The sequence below is a fragment of the Podarcis melisellensis genome (genome assembly GCF_964234715.1).
Source record: "Podarcis melisellensis genome assembly, chromosome: 1".
Classification (NCBI taxonomy): Eukaryota; Metazoa; Chordata; class Lepidosauria; order Squamata; family Lacertidae; genus Podarcis; species Podarcis melisellensis.
The window spans coordinates 134,329,454-134,353,479 of record NC_138528.1 but is presented as its reverse complement, the minus strand read 5'-3'; the positions used below and the strand labels follow the sequence as shown (position 1 = coordinate 134,353,479).

Genomic DNA, 24,026 nt, shown 5'->3' with positions numbered 1-24,026 from the left:
CATGCTGCTAAACTATGTTTTTAGTGTGATGTGCATATACAGCCATAGGGTGGAATTCAATGTCTCGCTGTGGTGAACATTCCATCAGCGCAAGCCTTGCAGTTTGTCAGATGTCACTGTCTCCCCTTACCCCATGTACCATCCAGAAGGTTCTCCCAGCTACCCTAGAGTCAAATCTGGGGCCAAGGAGATGGGGGAAAGGCCGATTGCACATTAGGTGAATCAAACCGGTAGTCTGAAGTGTGGTGTCAGAGCTTGTCAGAGTAATATATGCTTTATGGGATTCAGACATTTATTATGGCTTTACAGGACAAAGAAACATGCCTAAATGCTTACCTGCAAATGTGCAACTGTTTTTCCAAAAGCTTTTCTTTGTTTAACATAGTTTCTTGTCTCTTCAAACATGAATTCACAACTGGCAATTGCCATATCAGCAATCAACAACCTTTCCTTAAGAGATGGAGGGAGAAAACATTCTCACATGTGCTCATTACCACAGAAAAGCTATTCGTATGCACAGTTCTGTATTTGATATTCTCTGCCCTTTCATCACAAGCTAAATTAGTCTTCCCAGTCTTTAAAAGTGACGTGGACAAGAATTAAGCTTCCAATATTTTCAACATTCTTCAAAATCCCCACACGGTTCAATTTGGATATAAAATTTTTAGTCCCAGATCCAAATTGCTAGACATGTGTCTAGAACAGTGTTTCCCAACCGGTGTTCCGCGGCACACCAGTGTGCCGTGGAGCTTTGCCTCGTGTTCCGTGGCGGCGGGCGAGTCGGGCAGTGAGAGGCGGGGCGGCGGCGGCGAGCACACGCGGTGCGGCGAGCGAGCGAGCTCCCACATCCCATTGCCGCTCGCTACTGGGCCTGCGCATCCGCTCGCTACTGGGCCTGCCCTTCCCCACGTGAGCGGGGATTCTCTTCCGCCCCCACGTCAGCGGGGAATCCCATCTCAGCCCCCGCGAGAGCAGGGGAATCCCATCCGGCCACGCCTCCTGGCCAGGCAATCGGCTGGCTGGAGGGGGCGTGGCTTGCCCTTTTTAGGGCCGGAGCGGAGGGGGCTCGCCCTCTCCGGCTAGCCCCATCGCCGCTCGCTACATCCGATCGCCGCTCGCTACTGGGCCTGTGCATGCTCGGTGAGCACACGCGGGGCGGCGAGCGAGCGAGCTCCTACATCCGACGGCACCAAGCAGGGGCCCTTGGCCGTGCCGGTGCCCACCGTGCCCGCCTCCGCCCAGGAGGGCGGCAAGCAGCCACCGGCACCACCACCCCCGCCGCTGCCCGGCAACCGCGCCGCCGCCCCCGGCTCCCCGCGGCGGGTGATCGTGCAGCAGCCACCGTGCAGGCTTCGACGGGCGAGCTGCTCCGCTGCCTGGGGGATTCCCTTCAGCAGGCATCAAGCAGCCTGCCTCCCTGCTTTTTCCAATTAAGGGAACCTCCACTCTCCTGCCCCTCCGTGTTTCTCACCCCAAAGCCTTGTGGGCAGCAGGAAGTGGGGCCGTCCTGCGCCGGGTGGCTGCTGACACGTCCCTTGGGCAGGAGAGGCATCCGGCTGGATGAAGGCAGCGACGCCGGGGGAACGAAAAAGCACGGCAGGTCTGAGTTGGTGCCTGGAAGGACACAGACTGCTTCATGTCGCTGCATTCCACAGCTCCGAGGCTGGCAGGTGAGTGCGTGCACTCCTCTCTCTCATTTTATTTAATGTGCATTTTTGAAGCATGTGGAAATATCCTGCGTCATCAACCACTTTGGGGAAAGTGTGCGTGTGTGTGTTTGGGGCTAGATTTCATGCATGCCTTTTTTTTTTTTAAGTTCTCTTCCTGCTTCATCCACATTCACCCCCCAAAAGGCCATTTTCTGTGTGCTGAATAAATTCTGCAACTCAAACGGCACGAGGTGCCAATACATCGGGGCTGTGGAATTTATTCTGCTTGCAGAATTCTGCAACTCAACCGCATTTTGATGTTTAAATGTTGTATTTTAATCTTGTTTTTAAGTTATATTTCAATCAACTTGTTTTATTATTGTTTTTTTATTTCAATCAACTTGTTTTTTATTATTGTTTTTATTTCATTCGACTTATTTTTTATTATTTACTATATTTCAATTGACTTGTTTTTTAATTTGTTGTTAGCCGCCCTGAGCCCAGTCTTGGCTGGGGAGGGCGGGGTATAAATAAAATTTATTTGGGAAAGATGGTTAACAGCGTATACAGCCATTAAGTGACAGTGGCCTTATTACAGTCTTTTTCAACCGCTGTTAGTGTTTTTCAACCTTTTTAGGTTTTCTGTAAACTGGGGAAGACATCCATGTTGGAAGTTCAATTCCTTGCTTAGCCATGAAGCTCAATGGAAATTGCCTTGCTCTTGCCCTCTCTAATCCAGTGTTTTTCAACCGCTGTTCCGCGGCAGCCTAGGCCCTCGGGGACCTCGTGGCTTCCGCTTTTGCGTGTGCTGCCGTCACTCTTCCCGCCATTCCCATGTATAATTCGTGCCCGTAATACAGGCAGTAAAAACTGTTCTGTATAACGACTACCCCGCCTCTCCCCCCCATCTAAACCCATTTTTTTTCCTTTGCAGAAATGAGCCGCTGCATTGAGCTCACACAGTATGCATGTTTTTGCCTGGCTGTGATTGGTCCGGACTCCAGCCTGGACCTATCATCCTAGTAGGACATCATCTTCCGACTTCCTTCCCGCCCGAGCACAGAGACCAGGACTCAACGGGAGTCGGCACTGCAGAGAGGCCGGATACTGCAGTGATGGAAAAGTTTTTGAAAAGAAAAGAACTGGACTCTGAACAAAATTTGGAGCCAGATGAGAGGCCAAGTACGAGTGGGCATGAAAAGAAAGCAAAGATGGTTAGCTCAAGCAAATTCTCTCTCACAAGGCAATATAGCGAAAGCTATATTTCATTTGGATTTACTTTCACCGGAGATGCAAACCAACCAACTCCACTGTGCGTGGTGTGTGGTGAAAAGCTAGCTAACAGTGCTATGGTCCCAAGCAAACTTAAACGCCATCTCCAAACGAAACACCCTTCGCTTCAAAACAAGAATGTGGACTATTTTGTTCGCCTGCGTGAAAACACGGAGAAACAGGCAACTCTCATGAGACAAACCTCAAAGGTAAATGAAAGAGCTCTTAAAGCTAGCTATCACGTTGCTGAACTTATAGCCAAGACAAAAAAGTCGCACACTGTGGCAGAGACATTAATACTTCCCGCCTGCAAAGCTATTGTAGAGGAGATGCTCGGACCTGAAGCAGCTAAGGAAATAGCCAAAGTACCTCTCTCAAACAACACAATTTCCAGACGTATTGATGACATGTCTGCAGACATTGAAAGTGTGGTTTTGGAAAAGATCCATAGCAGTGAGAAATTTGCATTACAACTGGACGAGTCTACTGATATCAGTGGACATGCTCAACTCTTGGCCAATGTGCGTTTTGTTGATGGTGATGCAATTAGAGAAAACTTCTTTTTCTGCAAGGCATTGCCAGAAAAAGCAACAGGAGAAGAATTTTTTCGGGTCACATCAGAATACCTTGAACAAGGAGGACTTAAGTGGGAAAACTGCATAAGTGTCTGCACCGATGGAGCTGCAGCCATGGTCGGGCACACCAAAGGCTTTGTAAGCAGAGTGAAGGAAAGAAATCCAAATGTTATTGTTACGCATTGTTTTTTGCACCGTGAGGCCCTCGTAGCCAAGACTTTACCAGCAGACCTAGTTCATGTGTTGGATGATGTTGTGCGCATGGTAAACTTTGTAAAGTCACGACCCGTGAAAAGTCGCATATTTGCAGCTTTGTGTGAGGAGATGGGAGCGAAGCATAAAACCTTGCTGTTTCATACGGAGGTCCGGTGGTTGTCGCGTGGCAAGGTCTTGGTTCGTGTGTATGAGCTGCGGGAGGAACTTAAAGTGTTTCTGACAGATGAGAGGGCAGATTACGCAAAACTGCTTGCAAGTGATGAGTGGTGTGCAAGGCTGGCATACCTGGCAGATATATTTCATCATCTGAATGAACTGAACACACGAATGCAAGGCCGAAATGAAAACCTGCTTACAAGTACAGATAAAATAAATGGATTCCGTGCAAAGCTGCAACTCTGGCATCAACACGTGGAAAGTGGCAATCTTGAAATGTTCACACTCACCAAGCAATGGCAAGGTGTTCACACTGCTGCACTGTGTGAGATAATAGCTAAACATTTAAAAACTCTCGAGGGGAAGTTGTCATTTTATTTCTCTTCAGTCTCCACTGAATGCCTTGACTGGGTTAGGGACCCTTATAGCTCAGCATCAGTTGGTGGAAAGGACATGACTTTACAGGAGCAGGAGGAACTAACTGAACTGAGACAAAATCGTGGTTTCAAGCTAAGATTTGCTGATCTACCTTTGGACAGTTTTTGGTTGGAAACTGCCAAGGAGTTCCCCCTTCTGGCAAACAAAGCTATTTTGACATTGCTCCCATTTTCCACTACATATCTCTGTGAGTTGAGCTTTTCAAGCATGATTGCTATAAAAACTAAATACAGAGAGAGACTGAGAGCTGTTGACGAAGAGCTACGTGTGTGTCTTTCTTCGATTCCAGCCAGAATATCAGCTTTGTGTTCAGCCAAACAGGCCCAGGTTGCGCACTGAATCAAGTATTTTATAATTTTTCATATTTCTGTTTACTTACTATTTCATAATAAAGTAATTATAAAATACTTTCTTTGTGTTTATTTGAATCCTATTAAAGAGAGTTACTTTATATATAGTCAATATAGGCAAAGAGTTAATTTTTTAAACATTTGCTAATGGTGGTGTGCCTCGAGATTTTTTTCATGAAACAGGTGTGCCTTTGCCCAAAAAAGGTTGGGAAACACTGGTCTAGAATAGCAACATCAGCCCTGTATTGATGGCCAAAGTGTGCAGCGCATAAGCACAGCGGGGGGGGGGGGGGTGTTTGAGATTACCACTTTGCATCCATGTGCCTGAGAACCTATCCACACAGGGGACCCAAGTACATGCACCTCATGTATGTACATTCTGAACACACAATATATTGTTAGGAGTTTGTGGGGTGCCACACACCCTAAATTCCTCAGGTTGTATATATATGCCTCATTGTCCAAAGGGAAACAGACTCCATGTAAAGCGCACCTGCAACTCCTGGAATCTTGCACCGCTCTTCGAGTTTGGGATGGTGCATAACAACAATGCATCCTGAGAAAAACTGGACATGGAATATATGCATGTAGGGCCATATGCAGAAGCTATGTTCAAATTACGAGAATCGGGGCAATATGTTAAAGATAAGTAAAAAGGTATCAGTTTTACACTCCTAAGAAGTAGCTGTTGCCAAAACATTACCCCATTTGCCTCTACATAGCTACATCCTTTTTTCAGACATTGTGAGATATCAGGATGACGTGATGTTCAGCAGGTGATATATCACAATATTGAAAAGCAGATATGACCCAACCCTACCCCAGACAGTGAGCAGAACACTGACTGTCTCATCTCGTCTTGCTACTTGCGCCAGCCAGACTAAAAGGTGGATGGGACGGGTTTTTTTTCTCATTTTTCGCTGTGCCAGCTCCAGAATGGAACAGCTGAAGATGGAGTCACTAATGTTAAACAACAGTTATCCATTATGCTGTGATCAAATGCGTCTGCAACAGATCTACTCAATATGGTATCATAATTTGAAATCAAATTGTCCATCCACATTCATTTTAATATTAAACTGGCATGGCAAAAATCAGTTACATTATCAAACCATTTCTTAACACACAGGTCTGTAACCCAGTAGAAAGAAGATCACACATCAGTTTCAAATGCAGTATTTCCAACATGAAGCAGCAAAAAACCCATGCTGAGATCAGCAGGTGGTGGCTGCTGAAATCCTGTGTCGGAGATCAAATGTCACACCATGCAATCTGTCGCTGGCAGTTTGCTGCAATGAACAAGTCATGCCTTTGTGTGCCTCAGTGTGGTTTTATGTCTCCCCTACCTGAGGAAGCTCTGCCATTAGATAATAGAAGCCTTTGTTCTCCTGTCCAAGCAAGGCCCCGGCAGGCAGGCGGACATCTTCAAAAAACAGCTCTGCCGTGTCCTAATTTAAAAAAAAAAAAATCACACAGAAAATTTGCCAACACCATTTTGCAAGTCTGCTTCTTGTTCCCTTCATACACACAGGCTCAGAAGTCAAACTGCTGATGAAAGTTATAGCTCACCACAACCATTTTCTAAGGACCAAATGCAATGTAGCAGCAGTAGCCATGTTTGTCTCCAATGTCTGTCCCACCGCCAACACTTGGTGAGCCGTGGGGTGTGCCTAATACTTAACATCATGCATGGGGGACAGGAGACAAATCCCACCCCTCCATCAACCCAGGTACTGTACTTTTCTCAGATGGGCTCACTTCCATTACAGGAACAGGGTTGGGGCAGGACATATATACATACACAGAGCAGGAGTTTGGGAAACCGACCTCGGGGAACTGGGGCAGTGGAAGTTAAGCTGTCTTCACCAATGCACCATTTTTGATGCTAAGATCAGGTTCCTGCCCCACAGCTCACTTTGTGTCAAAGGGGCAGACACATGAGATGCCCAAGGTGGCTGCCACCACCATGGGATGCCGCTGCACAAGCAGCTTCTGGGCAAAGGGCTCCTTCGCGTGATGTGTGGTCCTACACCCACCTTCCAATTTTGCTGTCTATTTTAGTGCTAAATAATACACTTCTTTAGAATATTTATGTCATTCCTCAAGTTGCATTCATCACAGGCAATCATCGGAGTGGCTTCTCAGACTCCCACGACTCACCTGTGCTTTAAGTCCTATTTTCTCAAGTTTACGCCCTTTGATGAATCCTTTCATTCCTTCTTCTACCAGAAAGAGGCTAATGCCATGAGCAGGGGAACGGGCCTCGCGGTTTGTAACAGCCACGACAATTACTACATCACTCATCCAACCATTAGTAATGAACACCTGCAATACAGTAGAGTGGGATAAAGTAGCTACATACTATTGTTATGACTTCCTTTGTCTTGGAGACAGGGTCTCTGTTAAGGAACTCCAAAGCAGCTGCAGCCATTTACAATGCAGCGGTGATTTGCAATGAACATTCACATGGAGGAGAGGGGAACCCATCACAACAATGCTACCACAGAGTCAGCCATTCCAGCTTTTACTGGTGGATTTCTCTCTGAGCAAACCATGGCTCATTCGTTTTATCTTGCAGCTTTCGTGCTAATTGTCTAGTTTAATCAAGATCACTTTGAATTCTTGTTCACAGGACAGGATACAGAAGAGACCCAAAGATATCCCACTGCCAAGTGATCCCCATCACAAGGCAGACGGAAAATAATAATAATAATAATAATTTATTATTTATACCCCGCCCATCTGGCTGAGTTTCCCCAGCCACTCTGGGCGGCTCCCAATCAGTGTTAAAAACAGTACAGCATTACATATTAAAAACTTCCCTGAACAGGGCTGCCTTAAGATGTTTTCTGAATGTCAGGTAATTCTTTATCTCTTTGACATCTGATGGGAGGGCGTTCCACAGGGCGGGCACCACTACCGAGAAGGCCCTCTGTCTGGTTCCCTGTAGCCTCACTTCTCGCAATGAGGGAACCGCCAGAAGGCCCTTGGAGCTGGACCTCAGTGTCAGGGCTGAACGATGGGGGTGGAGACGCTCCTTCAGGTATACAGGACCGAGGCCGTTTAGGGCTTTAAAGGTCAGCACCAACACTTTGAATCGTGCTCGGAAACATACTGGGAGCCAGTGCAGATCTCTCAGAACCGGTGTTATGTGGTCCCGGCGGCCACTCCCAGTCACCAGTCTAGCTGTGGTCCAAAATATCTAGAGAGCACCAGTTGGGGAAGGCTGCTGTAAAGCCCTTTGGAGGACAATGAGACTTAATTCTGACCAAGTAAAGATGCTTGGGATTGTGCTGAAAATCAAGCATGCCACCGAAGCCTGCAGAACACTGCTATAACTAATTTCAGCATGTCAGAAGAGCCGTGAACAAGTGAAAGCAATAGGAAAAATTAACAATGTTCTCGTCTCTTTTCCCAAACATGGCAATAAATGCTGTTACATCCTAAAAAGCCCTGCAACTTTGTGTGGCATTGTACTGACTGACGAAAATGTTTTGTATCCTGGCCTCCCTCCATTTTACTCAGGGTCCTGCACGTGGGGCTATCTATTCTATCCTTACAACAACCTGGGAGGTAGACTGAGAGGTGGTGTTCCCCCTCCTCCTCCCTGCCCCAAACTTTTATCAGAGAAGAAGAGAAGCAGTTTGAACTAAACGATCTAATAACAAAGCAACAGCAACCTGGCTGCATGCAGTTGGCATCCAGCATGGCATTTTCCTTGAACCCTGAACAATACACTCACCGAGAAAGTAAACTCATACTTTTTTCTCTTTTGCACTGATGTAGTCAAGTTTTTATTTGCCTCCTTGGTCCCCTCAGGCAGTTTCATACCAGGGAAGCCATTCTACTGCCAACTCTTTTGAACTGTGAAATATTTGCACACTGGTTACCCTGTGCAGGCCAACTATGTTGGAACACGAAAAGGCCAAATTCTTCAGATGGTCTTTATATCTTCCCCAGATAAAAGAAGTACAGAAGAGCACCTGCTAGGCTGATTGAGTTTTGAGGCTGCCGGCAGAAGTAGCCACATTACCTGGCAGCATGAATTCTCATAAAAAACATAACGGGAAGCAGCTTGGCACTGCTTCTTTGGCAAAAGGTACAGTGGCAAGACCACCGTGGTCAGTTTAGAAGCCATTATCTCAAAGGGCTGTAAGATGAAGTCTACACCGAATCCAGAATAATTTATCCTTCCTGCACATACCTTACTGCCATTTAGAATCCAGTCACTTCCATCCTTTTTTGCGTATGTTCGCACACCCTGCAAATCGCTAACAATAAAACAATTCTTAATAGTACAGAGGAAAAGGCACAGTATTTATTTTTAAATAACCCCAGCATAGATAGATCACACACCAGGGAATCTGTTATATATTAAAAGCAAGTTCTCCAAATAGTCACACAAACAAAAACAAAGAAAAAAGAACCCAAGCAGAATCCAGAAGAGAGTTAGGCGTATGTGGGAGGAAATTCAGTGTTAACAAGGGATATGAAAAAATAGATCCTATTCTAATGGTGATCCATTGCCATTCACTCCTACAAGGGGGGAAAGTATAGCACTGCCCTTATGAACAGGGCTGCAATAAGGGCAAAATCTGCCCTCCGTAAGGAGGCTCCACTGTATTCAATGCGGCTTACCCACAGGTAAGCATGCACAGGATTGCACAGTAAGGGAGCAACTCTTTTTTATTATTTAAAACATTTATTCAAAGATTACAATACAGTTTTGTTCGCTGCCATAATATCACAGAATGAGCAATTCTAAGGTCTCAGCAAGGAGCAGTGGGACAGAATAGCAGAATCAAAAGCCTCACCAGGTCTTGCCAGCCAGGGCAGAATGTGGGAAGGAGCACTTTCTCTCTCTTTTTCCTGCTCCAGTAGTTGGCCGGCACAGATTGACCCCTATCCAAGTTATGGACCAGTTTAGGATCCTGCTCCACCTTCATAATGCCCTGTTTCAGAGCCATATCAGGAACACTACTGGTAATAGCATTCAATTAGGCATGGGGATCTCTGCAGAAGGAAGAGCCCACCAACATCTGCTACATCCTAACCTCCTCCAGCAGCCAGGCTCCAGGGGTTCAGACTGCAGCCTAATTAGCCACAATAATCTTTTTAAAAGCATTATCTAAACAGGGTAACAAGAAAAATTAAAGCATACATTAACCCTTAATTTTCATGTAGAGCATTTGCATCCAATGTTACTTCAGCGGTGAGTGCTTTGCTTCTTTTTTCATCTTTTTTCAAGCTGGAATAACAGCTTCCTGTTGATAATTATTCTGCCTACTGCACTTGGAATCATGTGCATATAATTTCTTGTAACAACAGTAATGCTTTGCATTTATAGTGTTAACAGTTCCTCCTGTCTGCACACTCAGAAATACTTAAGAGCAACCTTGTAAGGTACTTAGCATTGTTTTTATACAAGGAGCAGAGACCAACAGATGGTGATTTGCCAGTGGACTCTTAGTGAATTTGTGGCAGAGGAGAAATTAAAACTGGTTCCTTCCTGGTTCAGAGCTCCATCTTTCGACCACTACTCTAGCTCTCTGACCTAGTTCAGCAAAGTTAGAGGAATTTGCTCTGACAAACTGGTCCACCAATTTTACCTTATACAGGAAGACAAAAGTATTTGAAATCTTACAGAGCACACACATGCACACACACACTTAATGGGACTTACTTTTTACAACAATTAATTTTTGTAATTTCTTGGCTCACCTCCCAGCACCAGGCTCTGTCATAGCTATTGCACCAATACATTTGCCAGCTGCCATTTCTGGAATGAACCTCTTAATCTGCTCTTTTGAACCATAATTTGCTATATATGGCATGACAATATCTGAGTGAAGGCTGAATCCTGGGCCTGTGCAGTTAACATACATTCTGAAAAAGAAAAAAAGAAGTCAAGAGATGTTCAAAAAAGCAGCTTCACATTGATTTCAGGCTGATTTTTAAATACAATATGAAAACATAGAGAAACCTAATTATCAAATTATTTTTATAATTCCATTGTTTTTGATATCTAAAGTTTTTGTTACTGAGGGGAAGTTATGAAGCTAGGGACTGGATTTACTTGTTCAAAATTATTCCTTAAATCACACAATAGTTCCGCATACTGGCCTTTCCTTTTTTAAAGGAAAAAGAGAAAGAGAGAGACCATGATCTAGGACTGAGATATACAGCTGCAGATAAAACATTTTAAGTGTGTTGTAAAGTGCATTACACGAATGTGGCACTAGATGGCAATGGTGAGCTATGGCAAATTATATATATAATTGCACAGCTAGAAGATTCCACCCTAGCCTCTCAACATACTGAAGGCGTGGCATTTTGACACAAATACAGATAACTGGAATCAAGTGCCGTAGGGGTTTCTGAACTGTACCACTGCAGTCTGGGGATGATGGTGGAATGGAAAGTAACATGTCAGGGTCAAGGATTATAGCCTAGCCTTCTCTGCAATGTGCAAATTTTCTATGGGAAAGGATATAGTGATAGGGGGACATTCAAGTAGTCTGGGGAGCATTTCAGCCGAGATGCTGATTCTCAGCAAGAGCTGACATAAATACATAAAATTACCATCAAACAACAACAACCAGATTCACAGCAGTCTACCATTTAGCATCAAATCAATGTCCTGCACAATAAGATCAAGCAGTCTACAACTCAACATGAGATCACTTTTTAGTCGTTGTCAAAATATGGACCCAACAGTGGCAATGATATCTCAGGAGGGATGGCATTCCTTATCCTAAGTCACCACCACACATAGAGCTCTGATGAACACACAGAAGGACTATGACCTGCAGATCTCAATAAGTGGGTAGGCTGATATACAGAGAAGCTTTCCTTCAGGTATCTATGTCCCAAGTTGTTCAGGGCTTTATACATTTCAGAAGAATTAGCAATACCCTAAAATGCTGCCATCAGGGTGCACAAGGGAGGGGAAGCCAACAACAGTGTTCCCAAAATATGTGACCATAGGAAATCAAGAGCAAAAAGGTACTTGACATTGAAAAAATTATTTCACGGTGCATTTGCTACTTACTGCTCTTCCCAAACGACTGCTGCAGAGAAAAGATCCCCTCCAATGCCACCGTGTTCTTCTGATATATTGACACCCAGCAAGCCCTGCTGTCCAGCTTTTTCCCAGAGCTCTCTGCTCACCTGTCCAGCTTTCTCCCACCTGCAAATAAAACAAGATTTGAGCGGAGTCTGTGGGATACTTTTTTACAGTGTGCTGGGCGGGGGACACAAAACTGAGGAATTGCTCTATAAAAATGCATTGACTGAAAACAAAGACGTTTAGAAGCAAACCTATACACAATACCAAGAGTTGAGGATTGCTTATATGTGTCTGTACGTGCACATGCTCAATCATGTGCACACTCACACCTGCTGAATCAGAGATGCAAGATTTAAGCACGGGGGGGGGTGTTCGTTGGATTTGTTCCCCTCCCCCCCAATGGAGATACTGCAACCAAATTAAAATAAATAAAGGAAGCCCCTGTCTTGGTCCTGCCACCCTCACAGGCACACTTGGTGGGGAAGCGGGAAAAGGCCTTCTCGGTGGCTGCTCCCAGACTTTGGAAGTTCCTCCATAGAGAAGCTAGACTGACTCCCTCCTTGTTGTCCTTCTGCCAGCAGGTGAAGACTTCCTTGTTCTCAAAAGTCAGTTCCCAAAAGCCAAAAAAACAGGCTTTGGAGACCTGAGTGCAGCTGGTGCCATGCTGCTGTTATTGCAATTATTGGTATAGTTTCAATACTTATTATATACATATATAGTTTTAATTTTATCCATGCTTAATGGTTTTTTAATGATTTTCTATATTTTAAGCAGTTCTTGTTTTTATCTGTAGGCTGCCTACAGGGGAAAAAGGCAAGGTATAATAATAATAATAATAATAATAATAATAATAATAATAATACTCAGAAGTAAGTCCCATTAAGTTTAATGGGGTAAACTATCAGGAAAGTAGGTATAGGGTTGCAGCCTTTGTTAACCTGCTGCATTACATTATTAAACCAAGGGCCAAACTATATTTATGTTAAATGCATGAATGCACAACAAGGGGAGGGCAGGATTTTTAGCCACAGAGAGACCTGATCAGGACTACAGTGTGTGTGGTTTTGTTCTGCAATCCTTTTATCCCATGCCACTGTTCCAGCAAAGATACCCCAGTCCTGCAAAGCTGCTAAACACTGTAGGATGGAAACTTCCATTGGCAAAAGTATAATCTCTTCTCCTAGAAGAACCGGCATGTAATTTAACATTGCCTCTAACAGGAGGTGGCGGGTGGGGGAGAATGGAACGAACTCCGGTTAACAAACACCACCACAGGCAAGACCACAAGATTTACAATGTTTAACTTACTCTCCATGATGTGGAAGCACAGCTTCCTGGAAGAACTTTCTTACACTTTCCCTGAAGATGTCATGATCCGATGAGAAGATCCTTCGAGTTCCTATGTCCATTAAGGTTTTAGCAGAGGAGGTTTCAAGGCGTGCCGATTCATAATTTTCTGTTTGAATATATCTTTAAAAATGAAATTAAATAAGAGGACTTGTAGGAAAAACATCACATTTATACTGATTTTCTTTTTTTTAAGCAAAACACTAGTCACAATCAAACTACTTCTGGAAGAATGTGGGCAAAACTGGGAGTTATAAGAACACAGCTTCCACTGAAAACCTATTTATTTGTTGCATTTATATCCTACCCTTTTCTCCATGGAGCTCAAGGTGGTTTACATAGCTCTCCCACTCCTCATTTCATGCCCTGTGGGGTTCAGCTATGATTCAGACTCTTCTGATTCACAGTTTAAACTGATAAAGGCGTGGTATTCCCCACAGAACAATTTCAGTTCCCTGATCTTACAGGAAACTTAATATTATTCACATTCATGCTCACTTGCAAAAACAGGAAAGAGCAATTTAATAATTTTGATGTGTTGCACAAGATGTCAGCCACAATCCCTAAATTATATGAAACAAGGATGAAATAATAACTAAAGGATTCAGTACTACACTGAGGCGAAGAGGAAAAAGCTGGCAGCTGCTGCCATCCTCTGGACGGGTTGTCACATTTATTGGTTGGGTTTAAATATATTACTCTTCTGCCATTCTGCCCAATGCAATTTACAATTTCAAAACACCAAATGTAGTCTGGTAAGAGTCCTCTCAGGCCAACTGGGAGCTGACAGCATGTGCGCTCCCTAACCATAGATAGAAGCAACTTTTCCTTGGCACCACTGCTAATGGATCAGCACTGGCTGCCAATCTGCTACTGGGTGAAGTTTAAGCTTTTACTGCTGGAGTGCAAAACTCCTCAGCAGCCAAGGGCCTGAGGTCACCTTCAGCCTGCTTGAACTCTCAGGTCAAATGAGGCCCTCTTGTGGCCTTTTCAGGCTTGCATTGTTTGCTATTGTTCTCATTGGTTTTACAAATGCGTTTCAATCTATTTTTCATGTTTCAACCTCATATTTTGTTTGCACTTCTTTTCTTTGTTTTTGTGCACCGCTACAATTTTTTTTGAATGGTGGATGGTTGGGAAATTCTAGAAATAAAGCATTATCTTTTCTGCACTTTGGGATATTAGTGGATCCTCCCCTACCTCTTCCACTCACACTTTCCCCTCTGCCAGGACCTCTCCAAACCATTCATCTAGCAGCTAGCTTGACTCAAACGCTCTCTGGACATGAACTGTGCCACGCTGGGACTTTGTACACCAGCTAACAGTCTCCTGGCGTGAAAGATGCACTGACTGGTTTGTCAGTCAGAGAGAGAAGAGAGTTATAAATAGAACTTTAAATATTTTAAAGCCAGAGGGAAGAAAGAAGTAATTTTCTATTTTTAAACCATCAAGACGATGGCTGTCCCTTTAATAAATCATCTCTTGTAGTTAAATGATAAAGAGAGCAAAGGTATCTTCCAACAGCACCCTTGTCATGTCACAGCAACTATCTAAGCAGCGCAACACAGGCAGGAATTGGGTCAGAGTTCACAGCTGGTTTTTCCAGTCTTACAGGAGTTCTGGATTGGAAATAAGGATACAAGCCACTTGCCTTTTAATTCCTGTGGCAACTTATTCCTCTTCTAATTATGGGGCAATTGACAATCACAATCAAACTGCAATTACTCCTCATCTGCACCACTTGCACCCCCTCCAGCAATTAACACTTCCTCCTTTTTTGAGGCAGGGTTTGCACGCTATCAACAGATATGCAGCAGGCAGAAATTAAACAGGTGAAGCGTTCAGCATTCTTGCCCCTTCAGTTCTGGCAAAGACTGTGCTGATGGCATTTATAAACCTGTGGCAGGAAAACCCCTCCTTGCAATCAGGGCCGGATTTAGATGCAGAGAGGACCTGGGCTGCCCCACTTGTGAGGCCCCTCCCCATCCCCCACACTCAAGAGGAGAAGAAAATGGAAGAGTGTTATAAACAAAACTGAATGAAGCCAAGGTTCTGCAATTCACAATTTCTCCTCTAAAGGACATCAGAAAACTTCATCAAAATCTGTTTGTCTAAGTTTGTCACATTCTATGTACAGAATGCTCAGTGTGGACAACCTCTCTTGAGACATTGTGGCCCTTAATTAATTTTTAATTCTTTTGGGTCTTGAAAAACTAAAAAATAGCCACAAAACTACTTCCACATTAGGAAAGGCCATCTGATTTTTTTCCTTGTATATAATTTGATAAAGCTCTGTATGAGACAAAGAGTGCTCTGCTGTAAGCCTATGGCTTTGTCTCATGTACAGGTGAAAGTGCAAAATATCATCAATAGGTTTGGGGTCAATATCTTCCAGGGGATACTTCCATCGACAGTTCAACACCTTGCTGAATTTCTTGCTTAGATGCTATCAGAATAGCACGAATGGAAAAATAATTGTGCAACCTCACTGTACACAGTACTTCTTTTTAAAATGGCTTCAGGTGCATCTAATATAGGAATAAAGGATTTTATCCTAAACTTATCTCTTGAAGAAAGTGCATCTAAGGTATCAGATGCTCTTCTGTTCCCTTGCTCCTTATCTCCTTGTTTTGTAATTAACATTTGGCAAGATGGCTTTTGCTTGCTTTTCAAGCTCATCAAAATCTTCTCTTTAAAAATTCCAGAAGTGAACTGTACAAACTTGCACAAGAACTCAGCAACAGGTTTGATTTTTAAGGGCTTTGCTGATCTTGTGAAAATGACCACACAGATTTATATCTCTAAAATTCTGCAGATTTGGGCTATAAACTAGGGCCCCACAATTTCCCCCCCTAGAGGTTCAAACTGGGCCCCACTGGCTGGCCCTGAGTATCATAGGGTTGCCCAGGTTGCCCTGCCATCGCATGAAGTCTTGGGTTTGCAATTTTGGGGGGCAGGTGGGCTAGGGAGGCCCCCTAGATTTAGAGGCCCTAGGCTTCAGCCTACTTAGCCAATACATAAATCTGGCACTGCTTGCAATACAGTGGTACCTCGGGTTAAGAACTTAATTCGTTCTGGAGGTCCGTTCTTAACCTGAAACTGTTCTTAAACTGAAGCACCACTTTAGCTAAGGGGGCCTCCTGCTGCCGCCACGCAATTTCTGTTCTCATCCTGAAGCAAAGTTCTTATCCCGAGGTACTATTTCTGGGTTGGCGGAACTTGAAGTGTCTGTAACCCGAGGTACCACTGTACATTCTGGGGACAGCTACCCACTACAGCCAAGTGATGTTATAAAGAGGCAGCTGTCTTTAACAGGGGCATAAACAGGCACAGATCTATTTATTTCCAACTAATTTTAAATTTACAAGGGTGCTTTCTTCTTCTCCCCAAGTACTGAGAGTTGCACGGAAAGGGGGGAGGGAGAGAAAGAACTTCAGCAGAAGATGATAGATCTATCATCTGCCCAATAATAACTGCTGGAAATGTAAGGAATCTGAAGGAACTTTTTACCACCTTTGGTGGACCTGCCCAAAGATTAAGGCCTACTGGGAAATGATCTATAATGAAATTAAGAAAGTCCTTAAGTGGACATTCGTAAAGAAACCGGAGGCTTTTCTCTTGGGCATGGTCGGCCAATTGGTACCGAAAAAGGATAGGACATTTTTTATGTATGCAACTACAGCAGCAAGAATCCTGTTGGCAAAGTATTGGAAGATGCAAGAACTACCTACTCTAGAAGAATGGCAGACGAAGGTGACGGAATATATGGGACTGGCAGAGATGACCGGCAGAATCCGTGACCAGAGGAAAGAGACAGTGGAAGAGGACTGGGGGAAATTTAAAGTATATCTTAAAAACTGTTGTAAAATTGTGGATTGATAAGATGTTAAGGGGTAAGAAACAGAGAATTACAGCTGTAAATGTGAATCTTAAGAAAATCCAAAAGAGAGTTAATTAGAAAAATTGATTTAAGGGTTGCTAAAAAATGGAAAAATAAGGATGCGGTAAAAGGGAGGTATGGGGAAGTCCATTTTATTGGTATGTTTTTGTTTTTTGAGATATATGTGTTTTCTTTTGTTGGTGTTTGTTGTATGTCATATGTTTTGAAAATCATTAAAAATTATTATATAAAAAAAGAACTTCAGCAGAAGATCCTTAATGGGAGCTGTTTCTGTTTCTGAAGACTCGCGATCTCAAACGTGCCAGGCGTGCACCGAGGATCTGGGGGACTGACTTAGCTGGATACGTGCGCCCTACTTTCCCCGCCGGTGCGAGACGCTCTCCGTCCCCTGCCAGTCCTCCTGGGCCTAAAACTGCCGCGCCCGCTTCTCCAGCCTCCCCGCAGCCCCTGCCCAAGCGCTCACCTGGCAGGCGCCCCGCCGCCCGGGAGAGAGGCGAGCAGGCGCGCGGCTCGGCGCACCGGCAGCCTCGACGTGGCCATGTTGCCGCTCGGCTTCCTCTCCGGCGCCGCCTCGCCTCCCGGGAGCCCTCCGGCGGACAGGAAAGCGCGCTGCAGCCCAGGGCGGGCAGCAGAAAATCATGAGGCTCATTCCACAGGGAGGGGTGCCCGGAAATGGTCTGGTTTTGCGGCAGAAGTGCAGAGTTGGAACGGGGGCGGGGGGGGTCCCAGGGTCATCTATCCCAACCCCCTGCAACGCAGGAATCTCAAATCAAGCATCCATTACAAGTGGCTCAGGAATGGCCACCGCGAGCAGTAGTGGCATTTATTAAATTTGTAGTTGACAGAGCAGTTCACAGCAGCAAAACACAAAACAAGAATACTGTACAAAGTATATAATAAATCCAACACGCGCTCCCGCTAATGCGTTTTAGGTAAAGGTAAAGGTACCCCTGCCCGTACGGGCCAGTCTTGACAGACTCTGGGGTTGTGCGCCCATCTCACTTAAGAGGCCAGGGGCCAGCGCTGTCCGGAGACACTTCCGGGCCACGTGGCCAGCGTGACAAAGCTGCATCTGGTGAGCCAGAGCCGCACACGGAAACGCCGTTAACCTTCCCGCTGGTAAGCGGTCCCTATTTATCTACTTGCACCCGGAGGTGCTTTCGAACTGCTAGGTTGGCAGGCGCTGGGACAGAGCAGCGGGAGCGCACCCCGCCGCGGGGATTCGAACCGCCGACCTTTCGATCGGCAAGTCCTAGGCGCTGAGGCTTTAACCCACAGCGCCACCTGCGTCCCTAAAATGCGTTTTAAAAGCTGTAGAATGTTAATCAGCTCAGTTGAAGAGAAATGCTTTCACCTGGCTCCTCAACATATGTAATGAAAGCACCAAGCAAAGCCCAGGGTTGCAGACAGTGGAAAGCATCCGTGGCAAGTGGCTACCCAACCTCTGCTTAGAATTGTAGAATTGTACAGCTGGGAAGGGAACCAAGGGTCATCTAGTCCAGCCCGCTGCAATGCAGGAATCTCAAAGCATCCATGGCAGATGTTATTTTAAAAGCCTTCTTGCAGAATACTAATATATATATATTCAGAAAGCCGCACAGAATCCTGGCAAGGAGCCATGAATATTAGCTCGAAACATTCCAAAGCAGTTAGTGTCTGTTAGTCATGAAAAAGATTACAGTGAAAGAGAAGCAGACTTTTCACGTATTCATAGTTTCAGGAGTTACTGTTAATGGGTCTTAACATATCACAGTTTATCACTTATTAAGAGAACAAATGATTATTGTTAGATTTTCAGTAGTTATTCACCAATTATGTGCTAACTGGCAGCCTTCTGTAGTAAAATTTCTATCTGAACTTCTGCTGGGCTGTGGCAAAGCAACACTGTTCTTTACACGTAACCACAAGATGGCAGTGCAGGAGAACATATTAAAAACAAATATTGATGACAGGCAACTAGTATTTTGATGCTAGCAGGAAAGAGGGATCCAGAGTATACCCTCATAATACTACTTTTGCTTCTTGTAAGCAGGTTGTTCAAGTTTTTTATTATATTGTTATATATATTATATGATATTGCCTCCAGAATCTGTTTGACTCGAGGTGACTCTCAGCCAGAAGAAATGTATTTGTACACCAAGAAAAGAGAAACCTCTCGTATATTGCATTCAGGTCTCTCAGAAAACTGTTTGTCACCAGTCAATGAGACTGGCTGGAAAAAACCTCTGATGCTATGCATCTTAATAGAATACTCTGAAGATCAGACATTTTTGTCTCTCTTCCTTGAATTTCTGTGAAGTTTGCATCATATGGAAAGAAATACTGTGGCAGCCAGCCAATAATATGGACCAGCCACATCTACATCAGAGAAGGAATAGAGATAATTTGCAAGGCAGGACATCTGTTATCCTATATGGATGTGGAACAGAAAAAATCCTTTGTGGATTTCCTCAGCAAAACCCCCAAACAGCCCTGTGAAGCATGTTAGACTGAAAGAGTCAGATCTCATAACAGATCGTTTTAAGCCACTCTGGGAGCCCTTAGCTGAAGAGCATAATAAAAATGCTTCAATATGTGGTGACCATTTCATGAGGGGGTTCCTTCCGTACGGTTAGGGTTAGGGGTTGTTTTAGGGTTAGGCTGGGGAGGGCAGAATTGTCTGAGCCATACAGCCTGCCCTGTGCCCTCTAAGGCAGTGGAGACACTGTCCTGTCAACAGGGCGGATTAAGATTTAACTGTCATTCCAGTTGATTTTTGTATGTGCAATGGGGGAAAGCCACCATCTTGTCCTTTGCCTCAGGCAGCAAAATGTTTGGGGCCAGCCCCACAGAAAAGCAGCAGTCTTTAGATGTCTAGGCAGAGCCAGCCTGAGACATTTTGGCACCTGAGGCGAGCCACAAGATGGCTCCTCTCCACCCGCCAGTCTAGCGATTTAGAGGCTCTAGCCTTCAGCTCCACAGTCCCACCTGGCTTTGGTGCTGAGTGGAGGTGGGGAGAGCCCCTCAGTGGTGGCCAGAGTGGGCTTCCCTTCTGCTCCGAGTTCCCGAGGAACCAGTGTAAAGCACATTGCACATTTAAAGGCCAGTGGAACAATGGCTTCAAGTTCAACCATCTTAGCAGCAAGGGATGCTTCCCGCATTAAGTTGGCTGCCATGCTGGGGACAAGGGCGCCTGTTGCATTTCTGCCTCCTTCTAGAATCTCAGGGAGGGACTGAGGTGACAAGGACTGGAAGAGGAGTCTGAATCTACATCGAGATTCAGTACATAGAGTGACAAAGAAAGAAGCTGGAGTTAGGAGATGTGTGGATGTATTTCAGTTACTGGGTGGGGAAAGATTATCACATCTTAAACTGCACTGCTATTTAAAGGCTGCAGCCCAGCTAAATTTGTTTTTTTTTTTTAATTTCTTTTTATTGAGTTTCACTTAAATCACCAAAAAAACAAAAGAAAAAACAAAAAGCGAAACAACAGTTTCAGAAAAAAGAAGAAAAAAGAAGAAGAAAAAATATCCATACATAACACCAAAAAAATCAATTTCCGTTACAGTTCTTTGTCTTATTCTTTGAACCTTTATATCTTTAGGTATTTAGATATTTCCTCTACACACCTATTGACCTCCTTCCCTCCCGATTTCGGGCTTCTTGATAAAAAGAAATTTTCTTTTTTCTGCAGCTAATAATTATTGATGGTTTGCGCATCGTAAGGTTTATATCAGACCTGCTGTAGTTTTTAAATTTCTATAGTTTCCTTCAATATATATCATAAATTTATTCCAATCACTAATAAACTTTGTATTTTTTTGGTTTCTATTTTTTGGGGGTCATTTTTGCTAGTTCAACATATTCAAATAATTTTGTTTGCCAATCTCTGACCATTGGGGTATTTGAACTTTTCCAATTTTGTGCAATTAATATTCTGGCCGCTGCTGTCGAATATTGGAATAATGTCTTATCTTCTTTTTTTAATTTCATCCCCAATTATTCCTAGTAAAAAGGCATCTGGTCTTTTAGGGAAAGTGTATTTAAATATTTTTTTAAACTCGTTATAAATCAAATCCCATAATTTCTTCATTTCTTCGCAAGTCCACCACATATGGTAGAAATTACCTTCTTTGATTTAACACTTCCAGCAGGCCTTATTTCCTGTTTTGTACATTTTTCCTAATTTTGCTGGTGTGATGTACCACCTATACATCATCTTTTCCAAATTTTCTCTGAGTGTGACGCTTGCCGTAAATTTCATTCCATTGCTCCATAATTTCAACCACTTTTCATATTCTATATTATATCCCAAGTCCATTGCCCATTTTGTCATGACCTCCTTTATTTCTTCGTCTTTAGTATCCCATTCCAATAATATATCATACATTTTGGATAATAACTTGGTTTTGCCTTCAATTATTTTTATCTGAAATTTGGATTTTTTCTCACTTATCCCTACTTTTTAAATCTTCTGTCCATATTGCATTTATTTGATGATATTGCAGCCAGCCTGTTAGTCTTTCTTTCAACTCCTCATATGTTCTCAATTTCCAGCCGCTTTCTGATCTTATCAGTAGGTCTTCGTAGGTCAATCTTTCTCCTTCCATATTTGCTTTTTTGGTTATTAAAATGTGAATTGGTGGTAACCACCAGGGTGTTTTCCATTCTAAAAGTTTTTTATTTTTCTCCCAAACTTCATATAGTAGCCCTCTAATAATATGGCTTGAGAACCCTTTATGTACCTTTTCTTTATTTAGCCACAAGTAGGCGTGCTAGCCGAACCTATTGTTGAAACCTTCTAAGTCTAACAAGTCAGTGTTTTCCAAATTGATCCAATCTTTGATCCAGCAGAGGCAGGAGGCCTCAAAGTATAATTTCAGATTTGGCACCGAGAATCCCCCTCTTTCTTTTCTATCTGTGAGTAATTTGAATCTAATTCTCGGTCTTTTCCCTTGCCATATAAATTTCGAAAGTTTTCTGCCAATCCTTAAACATTATGGAACCTCTAATCACTGGAATGTTTTGGAACAGGAATAACATTTTTGGGAGTAGGTTCATTTTTATTGCCGCCATCCTTCCCATCCACGAAAGTTTCACTCTGTTCCATGTATCTAGATCTTTTTTAATTTCCTTCCATGTTGTCAAATAGTTGTCCTGAATTAAATTTATATTTTTTTGTAGTTAGCCAAATTCCCAGAGATTTTATTTTTTTGGCCACCCTGATTCCATTCTGTATCTCTAGTTTTTCTCTTTCATCCTTTCCCAGATTTTTAGTCATCATTTTTGTCTTTAATTTATTCAATTTAAAACTGGATAGTTTGCCATATTCTTCTAATATTTCCAGAGCCTTACTGACACTTTTTTGCAGCTCTTCTAGGGATAACATCAAATCGTCTGCGTATGCTTTTACTTTATATTCTTTCGTTCCTACTTTGATCCCTCGAATCTCTGGTGTTGCTCTTATTTTGTTCGTAATTACCTCTAATACCATAATGAATAAAAGCGGGGATAGCGGACAACCCTGTCTTGTTCCTTTTTCAATTCTAAATGAGTTTGTTAAATTGTTGTTTATGATCAATTTGGCAGTTTGAATCAAATAAATTGCTTTTATTCCTTCCATAAATTCGCCCTCTAGCCCTGCTTTCTCCATGCTTTTTAGTAAGAACGGCCATGAAACGTTGTCAAATGCCTTCTCCGCATCGATGAAAATCAGCGCCGCATTGAATCCAGATATTCAATGATGTTTATAGTATGCATTACTTTAAGTAACCTATTTGGGAGGAATCCTGCTTGATCTTTATGAATTAGATTTACTAAACATTTTTTAAGTCTACTTGCCATTACCTCTGCGAAGATTTTGTAATCGTTATTTAATAATGATATGGGCCTATAGTTTTTAATGTTTAGTTTATCTGTATCGGGTTTAGGGATCATCGTAAGGTGGGCCTCTTTCCATGACTCTGGTATCCTTCCTCCACTTAATATGTTATTCATGATGTCACATAGCACTGGCGTTAATTGGTTTTCTAATACTTTATAACATTTAGCTGACATTCCATCCGGTCCCGGGGCTTTCCCTAATTTCATCTTTCTTATCGCATTCTGGATCTCTTCTGTTTTTATAGATTTATTTAATTGAGCTCTTTCTTCCTCTGTTATAGTCTTCCCGCTACAGTCTTCTAAGTATTTTTCTATTTGGGTTAAATCTTCATCTTCCTTTTTATACAATTTCTCATAAAATTTGAGGAATTTTTCCTTTATTCCTTTTGGGTCTTCTATCAATTGCTCCTCTATTTTTATCTTGTTTATCACATTTTGTTTTTGCCTTCTTCGCAATTGCCAAGCTAATAATTTACCTGTTTTGTTAGGTGATTCGAAATATTTTTGCTTCATTAACTTAATTTTCCATTCAATTTCTTGATTTGTCAGCATTGAATACTGTGTTTGTAATATTTTTGTTATTTGTATGTTTTGTTCGTCTTTCGGATTTGTTATTAATTTTTTCTCACATTCTCTTAACTGACTGAGGATTTCCTCTTTCTTTTGTTCTCTTACTTTCCTCTTATAATTATTTTGCTGAATAAAAAAGCCTCTTAAGACCGCCTTGCTGGCATCCCAGACTACATCTATACTTGTTTCTTTATTAAGATTCAGACCGAAATAGTCTTTTAAGGTGGCTTTAGCCTTTTCAATAACTTCTTCGCTCTCCAATAAATATTCATTCATTCTCCATCTGAACCCACCCTGTGATACACCTTTTATTTCCAACATTATCAAATTATGATCAGAGAGAGTTCTCGGTTGAATTTCACATTTTAGAGTTCTTAATGTAAGTTCTCTTGAGACCCAGATTTGATCAATTCTGCCCCAGCTTTCATGTGATTCTGGAAAAAAGGTGAATTGCTTCTCTATTGGATGTTTGTGTCTCCAGATGTCTATTAAATCTAAATTTTCCTACAGGTTAATAAAGGATCTTGGCAGTTTCCCTTGGTTACGCTTTTTCTTTTCTGTTTGTCTGTCGATTTCTGGTACCGGCACTCCATTGAAATCTCCCAATAATATCGTCCTGTT

The 24,026-nt window shown here is 43.0% G+C and overlaps 1 protein-coding gene across 2 annotated transcripts in view; it reads right to left on the bottom strand.

The window, feature by feature from the left end:
• Nucleotides 1-17,587, bottom strand: part of ACADL (acyl-CoA dehydrogenase long chain) — a 30,896-nt gene extending 13,309 nt beyond the window's left edge. The window contains exons 1-8 of one of the 2 annotated variants that reach the window (XM_081892468.1): nt 17,437-17,587; nt 13,034-13,195; nt 11,708-11,845; nt 10,378-10,542; nt 8,861-8,927; nt 6,817-6,981; nt 6,003-6,104; nt 337-450 (exon numbers count right to left, since the gene is read on the bottom strand). In XM_081892468.1, coding sequence (XP_081748594.1) covers nt 337-450; nt 6,003-6,104; nt 6,817-6,981; nt 8,861-8,927; nt 10,378-10,542; nt 11,708-11,845; nt 13,034-13,195; nt 17,437-17,513 — 990 coding nt within the window. In that variant the 5' untranslated portion in view covers nt 17,514-17,587. Of the gene's footprint in view, nt 1-336; nt 451-6,002; nt 6,105-6,816; nt 6,982-8,860; nt 8,928-10,377; nt 10,543-11,707; nt 11,846-13,033; nt 13,196-14,272; nt 14,420-17,436 lie in introns of those variants that run through there. The other variant, XM_081892469.1, reaches the window with a different exon arrangement.
• Between the last annotated feature and the right edge of the window lie 6,439 nt (nt 17,588-24,026).